General features: G+C 62.5%; 1 protein-coding gene across 1 annotated transcript; it reads right to left on the bottom strand.

Annotated features, from left to right (window-relative positions):
* Positions 1–1,694: 1,694 nt before the first annotated feature.
* On the bottom strand, positions 1,695–11,977 carry CX3CL1 (C-X3-C motif chemokine ligand 1). The gene is made up of 4 exons (XM_056137207.1): positions 11,885–11,977; positions 5,634–5,754; positions 2,442–2,880; positions 1,695–2,251 (listed from the first exon to the last, which is right to left on the bottom strand). Exons 1-4 carry the CDS (start codon positions 11,952–11,954, stop codon positions 1,706–1,708), a joined length of 1,176 nt encoding a protein of 391 aa, XP_055993182.1. The 5' UTR covers positions 11,955–11,977; the 3' UTR covers positions 1,695–1,705.
* Between the last annotated feature and the right edge of the window lie 2,200 nt (positions 11,978–14,177).

Below are 14,177 nucleotides of genomic sequence, written 5' to 3'. Positions count from 1 at the left end.
TAGATAGGGTTGGAAAAGCAAAAGGATGAATCAATTCCTTCCAAAGTGCTCCCAGATCGCCCTCGCCTGTGTTCTGCCTGGGGAATCTGAGCCCTCCACGTGGTGGACTCAGTTCTACCTCAGAAGGAGCCCCGTGGGGGTCGGGGGCCCTACCTCGGGAAGGCTCTCCTAGGCAGAGAGAGCACCCCCCATAATCTCAGACCTGTTCTTCCCGCTCCCCACGGGAGCCATGGAGGACGCCCTCTGGAGCCAGACCCAGACATCCCAAACTGTGTCCAGCAGGAGGTGCCCGGCAGGGGAGGGCTGGCCCCCACTTCCTCCGGTCATCCTTCTGCGGAGACCCCTGGGGCGGAGGGCAAAGGTCAGCTCCCACAGGCCGGGGGGGCATGAGAGCGGCCACGGGGCACCTTCCCAGTCAGGTCAGGGAGTCATCATCCGTCGGCACAAAGGAGAACCTTTGTGGATGCCCACAACTTCCCATCTGTGGGGGGCAACAGGCCCCTCAGGAGCCATCAGGAACCTCGGTGTCAGCAGTGGGTTCCAGCTCCTGGTCGGGGCCCAGAAGCCCCTGGCATGGCTGCAGCGGGGACGGGGGTGACACTCTGGGACCCCGAGAACAGCATTTTCAGGGAGTGGGGAGGGAACCCCAGGCCACAGGGATGGTAGAGCCAAGGCAGGCGTTGGGGTGCCTGGGACACGGTGGAGTGTGGCTGCTGTCTGTGGGGCCTGCGGCTGGGCACGGTAGGACGCGCGTCCCTGGCTGCCGGAGGACACGCGTAGGGTTTGTTTAAAGCCTGGGAGGGGCCTCTGAGTTGGTCTCTGTCCCTCAAGTCCCCAGCGCTGCCCCCCTCTGCGCTACCACCTGGGGGGAGGCCTTCATAGCAGGGCAGGAACCTGTGCCCCCAAACCACTTCCTCACATGCCCTTCCGGGACACTTGGTGGTCACTGTGGCCGGGCTGAGGAAGGGCAGCACCAAGGGTGCCCTCCTCGGGTGGGGGAGGGGGAGGGTCTGCCCTGCTGTGGGGGCGGGGGGCCTGGCAGTGTCCCTCCTGCCTGCCCATCCGCTCAGACTGGTGGGGCTCAGACTGGGCGCGGCCCCCAGCTTCCCCCTGAGAGGGAAGGCACACACCGAGGGCGTCGGAGGCAGCACCCTGCACCCCGCCACTGGGGTAGGAGCTGGGCCAGAAGTGGGCCCAAGAAACATCACACTAGCCTCATGCAAGAAAAGGGGGGTCCGGCTGGGGAGCGGGCTCTGTACAGGGTGGGGCCGGGGGTGGGGGTGGATAGCACCGCAGGGTGGGAGTGGGGTGAACCAAGAAACACAATGAAGAGGTACAGGGGCCCGAGACCCCCCGCCAGGGGTGGGGGGCGGGAGGGGGGGTATGGTGCCCGCCTAGGGGTTTGGTCTGGGGGGGGTGGATGAGGCATTCAATAAATAAGTGGGGGCGGGGTCTAGGGGACCCTCTGACCAGCCAGCAGCAGAGGAGGGTTTCCGACTTGGGGCCAGGAAGCCGCAGAGGTGGTTCTGTCCTAGGAGGTCAACGGGGGTCCCCTGGAGCTGGGAGCAGCCCCCCCTGCCTGGGGGAGACAGCCTCCGGGCCCCCACCATCCCTGCCCCAGGGCAGGCCCTGGGGGGGGGGGAAGAGTGGGCTGAGGCTGGGGGCCCCCAGGCAGCGTCTGAGGGCCAGGGCTGGCCGTGGGGCCTCACACGGGCACCAGCACATAGGAGTTGCTCCCGCAGCTCCGGGGCACGTAGCGGAGCCCCTCGACCACGTCCCCGGCCACCTTGCGGGGGCAGCCCTGCAGGCTCTGGTAGGCGAACATGGCCACGCCCACGCAGAAGAGCAGCCCCAGGAAGGCCAGCAGCCCCACGGCCTGCCTGCGGGTGGCCACCTGGGAGTCAGGGACGGGCGTCATGAGCACGCCCAGCCGCTGGGGGTCCACCGTGGCGTGGACAGGCTCCTCAACCTTGGGGGCCCAGCTGCCCGAGGCCACGGGCTCCCGACTGGGGTCCCACTCGGAGGAGATGGGGACTGCCGAGACGTGGGGTATGCCACCAGGCCCCAGGAATGCGTCAGGGTGAGCCGAGACGGGACCCGCCTCCGGGGGCCCTAGGGAACCTTCCGGCAAGGGGTCCTGGGCCCCCGCTGTCTGGCCGGTTGGCCCCAGGATGTCCTCTGGGGCTGTGTGGGCGGTCGTGGGCAGCTGGGGAGGGGGGCTCTGGGTCGGGGTGGCTTGGGGAGCGGGGGTCTGGGTGGGGAGGTCCTGGGGAGTGGGGGTCTGGGTGGGGGTGGCCTGGGGAGTGGGGGTCTGGGTGGGGAGGGCTGGGGTGGGGGTGGTCGGGGTGGCGGGGGCCTGGGAGGGGGGGGCCGGGGTGGCGGGGGGCCGGGGTGGGGGGGGCCTGGCTGGTGGGAGCCTGGGAGAGGGGGTCTGCCGAGGCTTTGCCCTCGGCCCAGACCTCAGGTCCTGGCTGGGAGGCGGCAGAGCTGTGCCAGGCGGCCGCTGTGGTGGTGAGGGCGGCGGCGCCGGGGAGCTGGGTTCTAGCAGGCCCAGTAACTGCGCCTCCATCTGGACCCTGGGCCGCAGAGGGGGGCCTGGTCTCCCAGGGAGCAGCTGCTCTTGTCGGCAGTGGTGGGGAGGTGCCCACGTGTCCCTCTTGACCACGGTCATCCCCTGGGCCTTTGGGCTCTGCGGCTGCCGACCCGTGCGTGGCCCTGGCGGCCAGGGTGGTCCCCGGCTGCCCGATGCCAATCTGCTTCTCGAACGTGCCGCCATTGGGCGTGCGGGCGGCGGCCTGGCGGTCTAGGCGCTCCATGGCTCTCTGGACCCATCTCTCGGTGGGGTCAGCGCACAGGAGCTTGTGCTTCTTGGTCTCCAGGCTACAAGGAAGGAGACAGGGGCCCGGTGATGCCCAGAGGCATGGCCGAGAGTCCCCTGAGATCTCCTCGGCAGCCTCACCCACGAGGTCACGCACAGCTGGGGTTGGGGGGGGGGTTGGAGGGGCTCCCCAGATGTGGGGCGTTTTGTGACTGGAATACTCAGCCAAGTTGCCCACCTGCTTCTCGGTTAGTGAAGGACGCGGGGGCTGTGAGCAGACCAAGGGCGCAGTTCAAGTGTGAGTCGAACAGGCAAGGTCCTGAGTTTGACCCCTGGCATCACATGGCCCCAGGCAACCCGCTGGATCAGTATATAGGGAATTCCCACGCCCCGTGTCTACTGGGCTGTCCCCACCCACGGTAAAAAGTGAAGACAATGATGAAGGCACCTGTCCAGAGCAGGTGATGAGTCACTGTTGAAAAGAACAAGGTTGATAATGGGAATGTAGCTGCCATGAAGGATGGGGGTTCTGGGTGGGGGTTCCGGGTGAAGGTTCCAGGTGAGGGTTCTGGGTGGGGATTCTGTGTGAGGGCTCTGGATTGGGGTTTTGTGGAGGTTCTGGGTGAGGGTTCTACGGGGGTTCTGGGTGGGGGTTTTGGGTGAGGGTTCTGGGTGGGGGTTCTGTGGAGGTTCCGGGTGAGGATTCTGGGTAGGGATTTCGGGTAAGGGTTCTGGGTGGGAGTTCTGGGTGGGGGTTCCGGTTGAGGGTTCTGGGTAGGGGTTCTGGGTGAGGGTTCTGGGTGGGGGTTCTGGGTGGGGGTTCTGGGTGAGGGTTCTGGGTGGGGGTTCTGGGTGGAGGTTCCAGATGAGGGTTCTGGGCGGGGGTTCTGGGTAGGGGTTCCGGATGAGGATTCCGGGTGAGGATTCTGGGTGGGGGTTCCGGATGAGGGTTCTGGGCGGGGGTTCTGGGTAGGGGTTCCGGATGAGGGTTCTGGGTGAGGGTTCTGGGTGGGGGTTCCGGATGAGGGTTCTGGGTGAGGGTTCTGGGTGGGGATTCCAGGTGAGGGTTCTGGGTGGGGGTTCTGGATGAGAGTTCTGGGTGGGGATTCTGGATGAGGGTTCTGGGTGGGGGGTTCTGTGGAGGTTCTGGGTGAGGGTTCTGGGTAGGAGTTCCGGGTGAGGATTCTGGGTGAGGGTTCCAGATGGGGGTTCTGTGGGGGTTTGGGGTGGGGATTCTGTGTGAGCATTCTGGGTAGAGGTTCTGTGGGGGTTCTTGGTGAGTGTTCCGAGTGGGGGTTCTATGTGAGGGCTCTGGGTAGGGGTTCTGGGGGAGTTCTGGGTGGGGATTCTATGTGAGCATTCTGGGTAGGGGTTCTGTGGGGGTTGGGGTGTGACTATGTGACTTTACAGGTGTCTCTGGCAGCAGGTGTCGGACTGTGAGCTCTGTGGTAGCCTCCGTGTCAGGAAAGAACCCACATCAAGGTGTCTTCTTCCTCCTCTCCTGCTATAGACACCCCGTTCTCTGTGAGTGTACCATCAGCTGCCTGGAGCTACATCCTATATACAATGGACCCAGGGGACCCCAGTGTCATCAGAATCTGTGTGTGTGTGTGTATGTGTGTGTGTGTGTGTGTGTGTGTGTGTGTGTGTGTGTGATTTTGGGCTGTGCTCAGGAATCACTCTGGGTGGGACTCGGGATAGAACCCGGGGGGTGCGGGGTATAGAACCCAGGTTGGCGGGTGCAAGGCAAGCGCCCTCCCTTCTGTCCTCTCTCCCTCTCAACCCCTCCTTGGAATCTTGAGCTTCCTCTGAAGCCGTGTGTGACTGTTCTCAGCCGAGACCCCAGCTCCAGGCTGACCCATTCATCCCCATTTCACAGATGAGAAAACCGAGGCTCAGAGAGGTCACGTCGGTGTGGCTGGCAGCGGTGGGTAGGGGCAGCAGAGCAGAGTAGAGCAGGATGCAACCCTGAGCCTCCTGCTGGTCCTCCCCCCACCCCCGCCCTGGGGACTTCTGTTTCTGCTGCCCCTAGAAATCAGAGGCCGAAGTGTAGGGCACGGGGCCTGGCTGGGTGAGTGGGGACGGGGGATGAGGTAGGGAGGGGGTGGACAGCGGCACTCTTGCCCCCTTAGTAATGGCCAGCCCACTTCCTCTGGCCAAGCCTGGGCTTTTCAAAGCCCGTGGCCCCCTTCCTGTGGGCCCTGTCTGGCTCAGGCCAAGGAGGGCCCGAGGGTCAGTCTGAGGACTCAAGGGCGAGGTGCAAGGGCCCAGGGCAGCCAAGAAGGCCAGAGGGCCGGGTTTGGCCGGGAAAGCGGCTCGGCCCGGCTCTCCCCAGCACCAGAGGAACCCCATTTCCTCGTCTGCCAGGCGCAGATAGCCATCTCCCCCGCCCATTGTCCCTGCTTCCCAGACCCCTGCCAGACCCCCGTGACTTCACCTTTCACCCTCCCTCAGCCCCCCTGTAGGAAACTTGGGCACCAGCTTCAGCCTCATGGCCGTGCTGACCCCAACTCCGGCGGGCAAGCCTGAGGGGGGTCAGGAGTCTGCCTGGGCAGGGGTGGGTGAGTGGGGACACACCCGTCCTTTCCTCCCTCGGGATGAGACTTAGCGGATTGGGGCACTGAGTGTGCCAGGAGAAATTCTCTCCTTGGGGGCTGCCGTGAGCCACGGAATATTCAGGAAGCCGCTCCCCACCTTGACCACGTAGCCAGGGGGGTCAGGAGGAGGAGGAGGAGGACTAGGAGGAGGAGGAAGAGGAGGCGCTGGGTCAGGAGTGGGGCAGGGTGGGTCGTCGGGGCAGGCGGGCGGTACCTACATGATGGCACGCTTGCCGCAGGATTCTTGGCTTCGCCGATAATTGATCAGCAGCTCCGAGGGGATCTCCGAGGTCATCCTGTTGCATATGATGCTGCATTTCTTCACACCGAGGTGTTGTCCTGAGCCACAGAGGCCGCGGGTCAGCGGAGTCAGCAGAGGGCTCCCAGGGGCACTGGCTTCCCAGCCCAGGGCCAGCCGGTCACGGCCACTCCACCCAGTCACTGTGGACGTCCTGCACGCCCCTGGTCTTCCCTGCCCTGGACCACAGCACTCCCCCTTCCCTGGCCAGACCTCGCTCTGTGCCTCGGTTTCCCCACTGGAAGATAGGGAGAGCGAGAGTGTCTACTCCTTTGGGTTGTGGGCAGGTTGAATGCCCGTGTGTCCTTCCTTGGCCAGCTCCTTTGGCCTGGCCTGTTGTCTTGTCATTGGTCAATGGCGTTTGACAGTGTCTGGGCCCATTTCTTCTGCCTTTATCCAACTGAGTATTGAACCCCGCACCTGGCCCTCACACCCTCTCGGCTGGGCTGGGTTCTTCCTGAGCCCTCTCAGACACCTGCACCTCACACCCAGTCCTCCATGAACACACGGCGTGTGCCCCCCACCCCCGCGTCTGGACACAGCTCAGCAGCCTGCAGGCACTGGTGGCAGGTAAAGCTGTGTGCGGGCCTTGAGGAGCGTGGGGGGTTGGGGTCGGTGCTGGGGGAACATTTGGAGCAGGCTGAATTGGGGGAGCGGGAGCAGGGAGGGTCGATGGAGACAGATGGGGTTGGCGGCGGGGTGAGGGTGTGCTGGAGGGGGCGGGTAGAAGCCTGCTGGGGGCTGGAGCCAGAGAGAAACCCGGTGAGGAGGAGGAGGGGGAGGAGGAGGAGGAGGAGGAGGAGGAGGGGGAGGAGGAGGGGGAGGAGGAGGAGGAGGAGGAGGAGGAGGAGGAGGAGGAGGAGAAGGAGGAGGGGGAGGAGGAGGAGGAGGTGGTGATGGAAAAGGAGGAGGATGAAGTGGAGGAGGAGGAGGAGAAGGAGGAGGAGGAGGAGGAAGAGGAGGGGGAGGAGGAGGAGGAAGACGAGGAGGAGGAGGAGGAAGTCGAGGAGGAGGAGGAGGTGATGGAGGAGTCAGCCTTTGAGAACCCAAATATTTGAGGCAACATTTGAAGGCGTTTGTATTGCCCTAGGGCGAGCAGAGTGGGGCTGTGGGAAATGAAGGAGCACCCATGTTTCAGATCCGGGTCAGGTCATCGGCAGGAATGGCCAGACCCTGACCCCCCCCCGCCCCCCCCCTTACAGACCCGGTTTCCTGGGCAGCGCGGTGTGGGGAGCGCCCACCCTCTCAGGAGCCTCAGCTGAGCGTGGGAGCCTCTCCCCTCCCCCAAACACACATTGACGCTGTGTAGAGCCTGCTGGGCTGGACTGGGTATCAGGGGCAGCACCAGGGGCGACCCCCACACCGCACCCCTGCCCCCCTCCCCCCCCCCCCCGTGCTGATCCCTGAGTCACGGCCACTCTTCCTCCCCGAGGAAACAGGATGTGGACGTCCACGTGCTGCCTCTCGTCCTCCCAGACAGGGACTGGAAATGATCCCACTGTGGCCCCGCAGAGCCAAAGGCACCCCGGGGTGGCCTTCCGGGGGCTGCTCCAGACAAGGGTGTCCCCGAGTGACCTGGGGCTGGGACAGGGCAGGGGTGATGGGTAGTGGGGAAGCAAAGGGAGCTGAGGACGCGCAGAGAAAGAGGGGAGGGGAGGGGAGGGGAGTCGGCTCTTTGCACTTCCCAGGCTTGGGGGGTGGGGTGGGGGTCGCTTCATGGAGCCACCTTGCCTCTACGAGACCCTGGCTGGGCTGTTCTTGGTTCTGCCAGCAAAAGGTTCTTTATTTTTGCTATTGTTTGGTTTGGGGGTCACACCTGGTGGTGCTCAGGGCTTCCTCCTCGGTCTGTGCTCAGGGAGCACTCAAGGGGACCATAAGAGATGCCGGAGATCGAACCTGGCTCGGCCATGTGGAAGGCCAGCTCTCTGCCCACTGTGCTATCTCTCTGGCCCCCTCTGCCAGCAAAGTGTATGTAACTGATCTAGGGAGTCTTCTTGGAAGAGCCCGCGTTTCCTTTTCCATGGTTGGAGAGACTGTCTCTCTGTCCAGTCAGACATCTATTATTATCTGTCCCAGGAGTGCCGGGAGGGCAGGGACTGTCTGTCTTGGTGACAGCGTTTCCCAGCACCCAGCAGAAGCCGGGCTCTCAGTAATATTCACTGAATGGAACGATGTCTCAATCTGCTCATCCCTCCGCCCACCTCCCCATCCATCCATTTATCTGCTCCCTTTTGTCAATTCCCCACTCATTCTCCGCCCGCCCACCTGTCTGCCTCCCACCCATGGCAACTCACCCCCAGGCATCCATCTACTCATCGCTCACCCACCTACCATCTGTCTGTCTTCTCCCCCTCCTCAATCCCACTCCCTTTCATCAACCTACCACTGCACTCATCCATCCACTGAACCATCTGTCCATCCATCCATCCATCCATCCATCCATCCATCCATCCTTCCACCCAACCACTCACCCATTTTTCTACTCACCCATCCTTCTACTATCCATTCATCCATCTGCCCACTCAACCCCCTCATCCATCTCTCCATCCTTTTTCTGATTTAACCAACACTTGTTTGAATTACTTTTGAAAATCCACACAAGCCTGGGCCCTCTTGTCCTTAACTGGATCACTCTCTCCTGCAGGCATTGGAGCTGAAGTTCAGTCTCCACAGATGCTATCAGACCGCTATGTTCACTCAGCAACCAACAGACGTGAGATTCCCCAGGCCCAGGACTGGGCTCTGTGGGGCGCTGTGGCATGACTGAGATCAGCCATGCCCTTCCCAAGCTCCCAGCTGGATGAGACGGACAGGTGAGACACGCGCTAGAAGAATCAAACCTTTTGTTTTGGGGCCACATCTGCCAGTGCTCAGGGCTTGCTCCTGGCTCACTGCTCAGGATGATCCCCGGTGAGCTTGGGGGATTGTATGGGATACCAGGGATCGAACCCGGGTCAGCCACATGCAAGGCAAGTGCTCTACCTGCTATACTATCCCTCCAGCCCTGATTAGACCTTTTTAATTTTTCTTTTTGGGTCACACCCAGCGATGCTCAGGGGATACTCCTGGCTCTGCACTCAGGAATTACTCCTGGCGGTGCTCGGGGGACCCTATGGGATGCCGGAGATCGAACCCGGGTCAGTCGCTTGCAAGGCAAACGCACTACCCACTGTACTATCACTCGGCTCCCAGACCTTTTCTTAATTGAACACCTACTGTGTACTGGACCTATGCTCAGAACCTGCTTTCATTCATTCCCCAAGTCCCTGCCAAGGGAATATTATCATTATTATTATTTTACAGATGCAAAAGCTGGGAACTAGAGGGATTCAGAGACGTTCCCAGCCCCATATCGTTGGTCAGGGGCAACACTGATCGGTATCCCATACTCTAGGCTGCCATACGTGCCAGATAGAAACACTGTTCCAGAACTCTGGGTCTGCATGTGGGAGAGGCCACTTTCAACTGCGCGTGATCAGGGAAGTCTTCTAGGAGGAGGTGGCTTTTGGTTAAACCACCAGGTCAGCCAAGCAGTTTATAGGTTGATGGGAATGTCCTGGGTCTTGCGCTAGGTGGGGGCCTGAGCCACAGCTCAGCGCAGGGAGACACTCTGTGTGCCTTTACCTGTCAAATGGATATGGTCAGACCCACTTTGCAGGGGGACTGCAAGAATGAAGATTATTTCAAAGCCGGACCATCCGAGCCAGTGTCCTCTACAGCAACATACAGACACTTAAGACCACGTCAGTCTTTGCTGGGGGCAGACCTGTATGTGCTGGGGTGTTTAACAGAGGCCCTGGCCTCCATCCAACTGCCCATTCTTCCAAGCAACTGTATCAGGTGTCTGTTTGCGCACCCGTCAATCAAAAATGTGGGGATATTTTTAACGACCAAAAAAAAAAAGGTCTTCAGAAATCACCCAGTGACCCTTGGAGACCCAAATACCCACTGTGTTGGACCCCTGCCAATGGGCACCCCCTCACGTCCCCGATGGCCCCCTACCCAAGAGGCCTCCCCAGACCTACATACAAATCCCTCCCCCACCTTGCCCCTTCTCTCTCTCTCTCTCTCTCTCTCTCTAATTTTTATTATTTTTATCACAGCACCTTTTATCCCTCCCTTCTAACAGACCGAATCGTGTGCTGACTTATTCCGCATGGCGTCTGCCTTCATGGTCACTATCAGCTCCGCAGTGGCCGGGCCAGGTGCCCCCTTCATTCACCACCAAGGGCTCCTAGCACCGAGCAGGCGCCTGGGACGGATTTGTTGAATGGATGAGCCACAGGCACAAGGAACCCTTTGTGGCGTGGACCATCTCGACCCAGGGGGGAATAAAGACACTTTCATTGACATTTAGCAGTGACGGGGAGCTGGTGCTCTGGGTTTCTCCTCCCGGCCTCGGCCCCCTGTTCCCCTTCACCTCCCCCCCCCCCGCCCCCCTGCACTGATCAGGGCCCCCGACAGCCCTTTCAGACAGGTTTCTTTTTTTTCCCCCTTTCTTGTCGGGGCTTGAGTGGGAGGGAATGCGTCAGAGCGCGGGAGAAGGCGCCTCGGCTCTGACTTGATCTGCAGGTTTGTTATATAAAGCTGCAGCGCTCCCACCCCCCAGCCCCGCAACCCCCAGTCGGGAACGGGCAAAGCGGTCGGTCACTGTGCCAGGCAGCCCCCAGGCCTCCCCCTGCACCCCTGCACACAACCCCCCGCCCCCGCTCTGCTCGGATCTCTCTGGGTTCCCGCCCTCCCCCAGACACCCCCAGTCCTGCAAGGGCTCCCAGGGGCTGGTGTGGGCAGAGGGAGGGGGAGGGCCCTGGCTAATTGCCCGCGTTTACGGGAAGGGAAACTGAGGCTCGGAAGGATGACAAGAGGCCGTTATCTCCTAGGCCAGTCCGCGACCGTGATTAGGGCAAGAAGGACGACGCTTCTGGACAGAGCATCCAGGTCCACCACCCTAGAACCCCGATCCCCCTTTGCACCCTGGCAGAGAAGCCCCCCTCGCCCCCCAGTCTAGCTATCTCCTCCTGACACCCTCAGAAGCCCTGAGAGGTCCGAAGCCTCAGCCCCAGGCTGCTCGCAGGTTTAAGGCAGGCCCAGGGGTATGGCCCCCTCCATCTGACTCCCATCTCCCGGGGCCCCAGGGCTCCTGCCCAGCAGGTGGAAGCCAAGCGGCAGCACAGTGATGCGGACACCCCCACCCGCCTGCTCCCTATCCCCCTGAATCTGGATGACCACTGCCCCCCCCAGCTGCCCCCCTGCTGGAGACTCCGTCTCCATCTCCCCAGCTTGCTGTGTGTCCTGGGTCAGGCTGCGTGCCTCTCTGGGCCCCCACCTGCCAGAGGGCCTAGGCACCCCACCCCCCCCAACCCTGCGCCCGCCTGAGTCCAGTGGTTCTCAGCGGCCGCGGAGGTGGGCAGCGCACATGCGTGCTCGCTCCTACATCGGCAGCCCCTCCTGCCCCCTCGCTGGCTGGGCCTCTGCGGGCCAGTCTCCAAACCCCGCTGGGCTCCATCTTAGCCCGTGACAGGAGGGTGGGGGACCCCCCCCATCCTGCCAGCATCATCACCGACCCCCTCGCCCCAGCAAGCCCAAGGAGGAAGACAATGGCCTGGGAAAGACGCAGCCGAGGGCGGGCTGGGGGACTCTGGACCAGCGTCCCCAAGAGCAGGGCCACCCTTGAGCAGAATGACCTTGACCTCCAGGGCCCCTGCCCCCCTCCACCGCCCATCCCCCCCCTCAGGGGAGGCCCCGGAATAGCAGTGGGGAAGGGTCCACTCTGGGGTCTGGGGGAGCCAGGGCTCAGGGGGCTGCGGGTTCTGCGGGCTCAGGTTACACATTAGCTCAGGCTCAGAAGCCAGACCAGAGCGGGGACAGGACCCCCTCCCCATCGCGGTGACACTCCAGGGGCCGCTTCCCGCCCCCACATCTGTGTGGCCCCCACGGCCTCTTGGCTCAGCGCGGGGATGGGGTGCGTAGCCCCCCTCCCCTGTCCACCCATCATCGGCCACCTCCGGAGGGAGGGGTGGCCTCGCCCAACGCCCACTGGCACCTCCACCTCCCTCTCTCCCGGAGGCTGCCACGACGACCCTCGACCCCTCGGCCGGCCCTACCCAGGTAGGGGACTGTCCCCCCCACCCCCACCCCCCACCCAGCTCACACCCTCTGCACCCCACTCACCGTCCAGCAGCACAGTCAGATGGCAGAGGGCGGCCAGGCGCAGCAGCCAGGGGAGAGGTGAGGGGGCCATGGCAGGCGAGGGGGCCAGGGGCGTCCAGGCGGGGGACCGGGCAGCCCGCAGCCAGCCGCGTCCTGGCTCCGTGCGCGCTGTCCCCTCACGCGGCCGCCGCCACCGCGCGCGGAGGTTTTTATAATGGAGCTTGGCAGCCGCCTGCCCCCGCCTCCTGCTCCCCGCAGGCGGAGGGAGGGAGGAGGGAGCCCGCGGCCGGATTCCTCGGGATGTTGCCAAGGAACCGGCTGGCGCGGAGCGGAGCGAGGGCGCCTGGTGGGGGGCGCTGGGCTCGCGCCCCTCCGCTGGTGGACAGCGCCCAGGGTCCGCCCCGCCCTGCTGCCCGGCCCGCCGCCGGCACCCCGGAACTGGCCCTGGACGCTGGCACACCGGAACTGGCCGGAGGCCCGGGCTCCCCAGTGGGCAGGAAAGGGAAGGACAGAGGGACAGAGGATGAGTTGGGGGGGGCTGGCCAAGTCTCCCTCGGTGAGTCCCTCACTGCAGAGCACCCTCCCTCCACCGTCTTGGCCCCCCTGGAGTGCCCCTGTCTAACCATGTCCCCCCTGCCCAGTGCCCGGGACTGGTTGAGCAAGAACAGCTAAAAGCAAATGTGGAATGGCTTGACCCAAGTTCCTGGAGACAGAGGGGAAACTGAGGCTCAGAGCAAGCTGCCTGCAGGTCATCAGAACATTCCAGAGCGGTCAGAGCAATAGGACGGCAGGTACAGCCTTTGCCTTGTACGCGATGGACCTGGGTTCAATTCCCGGCATTGCATAGGGTACCCTAAGCACCACTCAGGAGTAATTCCTGAGTGCAGAGCCAGGAGTGACCCCTGAGCATCGTCAGGTGATGGGACTCAAAAAGCCAAAAAAAAAAAAAAAAAAAGAGCAGAACCCGCCTCCCGTGGCAGGTCTGGATACAGGCGCCCCCAGCTTGCCTCCCGCTCCCCACCTTGCCTTCCCCTTGGCACCCACCACCTCTCAGCCCTGCCTGGGGTGGGGACTGTCCCCTCTCTCCTGAGGCTTGTTTCCCCACCTGCGGGGTGAGGGTGAGGAGGGAAGTTGGGCGAATCCTGGGGGCCGCATGGAACCTTCGCAGCACTCACTTCCGGTTCTTTCTCCATGAGGTGGTGGCTTAGGGCCAGGCCGGACCAGCCAGCAGCTCCCACCTGACTGGTGTACCCCAGAGAGGTGCGGGGTGTGCCCCCCACTTCATGGCTGCCCGTCACAGGAACCTGGCCCAGCCCGCAGTCAAGTGTGGGACTGTCCACTTTCATGCGGGCCTCTCTGGCTGCTGCCCAGAGGAAAACCAATTTGTCTGGGGGGCCACTGTCCCAGACTCCAGAGCCAGCTGGGCCAGGCCAGGGGCCTCTGGGGCGCACAGCCAGCAGCTGGTGTGCCTTAAGAGGGAGGCGCACCCTGGGACCAAAGTCCACGCAGACTCACTGCCCTCCTGAGCCGCTGAGAAACAAAATCTTCACATTTTTTCAGAGCACCTCCATGCCTTATAGTTGGGATTCTGAGGCCCCGGAAAAGACAGTGGTGATTAAAAAAAAAAATTAAAAAAAGGAAGTGCTAGGCTGTCTGCTTTGCCCAAGTGGGGGCAGAGGAGGAAGAGGTAGGGAAGGGAAGGGGAAGTATGGGGACAGGCAGGAGAGGGGAGGAAATGGGGGGCTTCCTGGGGCTAGCGCCTCCACCCTCCCGTCTCTCCTTACGTCATTGAAGGACCAGGAGCAGCCTGGACTAAGTATCTTGGGGAGACGCTCCCTCCCTCGCCTGACCTGGACTTTCGCACAGGTTTAACACTGATAAGAAAACCACCTGGGCCTGGAGCAATAGCACAGCGGGTAGAGCATTTGCCTTGCACACGGCCGACCCGGGTTCGATTCCCAGCATCCCATATGGTCCCCTGAGCACTGCCAGGAGTAACTCCTGAGTGCAGAGCCAGGAGTAACCCCTGTGCATCGCCAGGTGTGACCCAAAAAGAAAAAAGAAAGAAAGAAAAGAAAGAAAGAAAGAAAGAAAGAAAGAAAGAAAGAAAGAAACCTGCCAGCCCTGAGCACCTGAATCTAGTCTCCCGCGTCTGCTTAAGGTGACAGTTTTCCAGAACCCAAAAGTGGGGGAAGCAGCAACTTGCAAGGGCCTGGGGCCTGCCTGGAGCCGGCAGCTTCTCCCACCTATGCCCACCTGAACAAAAGGCATTATGGAAGGGGAAGGTTAAGGCCATATTCAAGAAGGTTCTGGG

The sequence above is a fragment of the Sorex fumeus genome, unplaced genomic scaffold (assembly GCF_029834395.1).
Source record: "Sorex fumeus unplaced genomic scaffold, SorFum_2.1 ptg000122l, whole genome shotgun sequence".
NCBI classification, from domain to species: Eukaryota; Metazoa; Chordata; class Mammalia; order Eulipotyphla; family Soricidae; genus Sorex; species Sorex fumeus.
Note: the sequence above shows the minus strand (reverse complement) of the source record. Positions and strands in the feature narration are given on the sequence as shown.

Excerpts from the sequence above, each read along its gene's own strand:
- CX3CL1 (XM_056137207.1), bottom strand. The coding sequence starts at position 11,954 with ATGGCCCCCTCACCTCTCCCCTGGCTGCTGCGCCTGGCCGCCCTCTGC. Across the intron at positions 5,755-11,884 it reads TCTGACTGTGCTGCTGGACG|GACAACACCTCGGTGTGAAG; the intron begins GTGAGTGGGGTG and ends TCTGTGGCTCAG. Across the intron at positions 2,252-2,441 it reads AGGTCTGGGCCGAGGGCAAA|ACCCCCGCTCCCCAAGCCAC; the intron begins GCCTCGGCAGAC and ends CTCCCCACCCAG.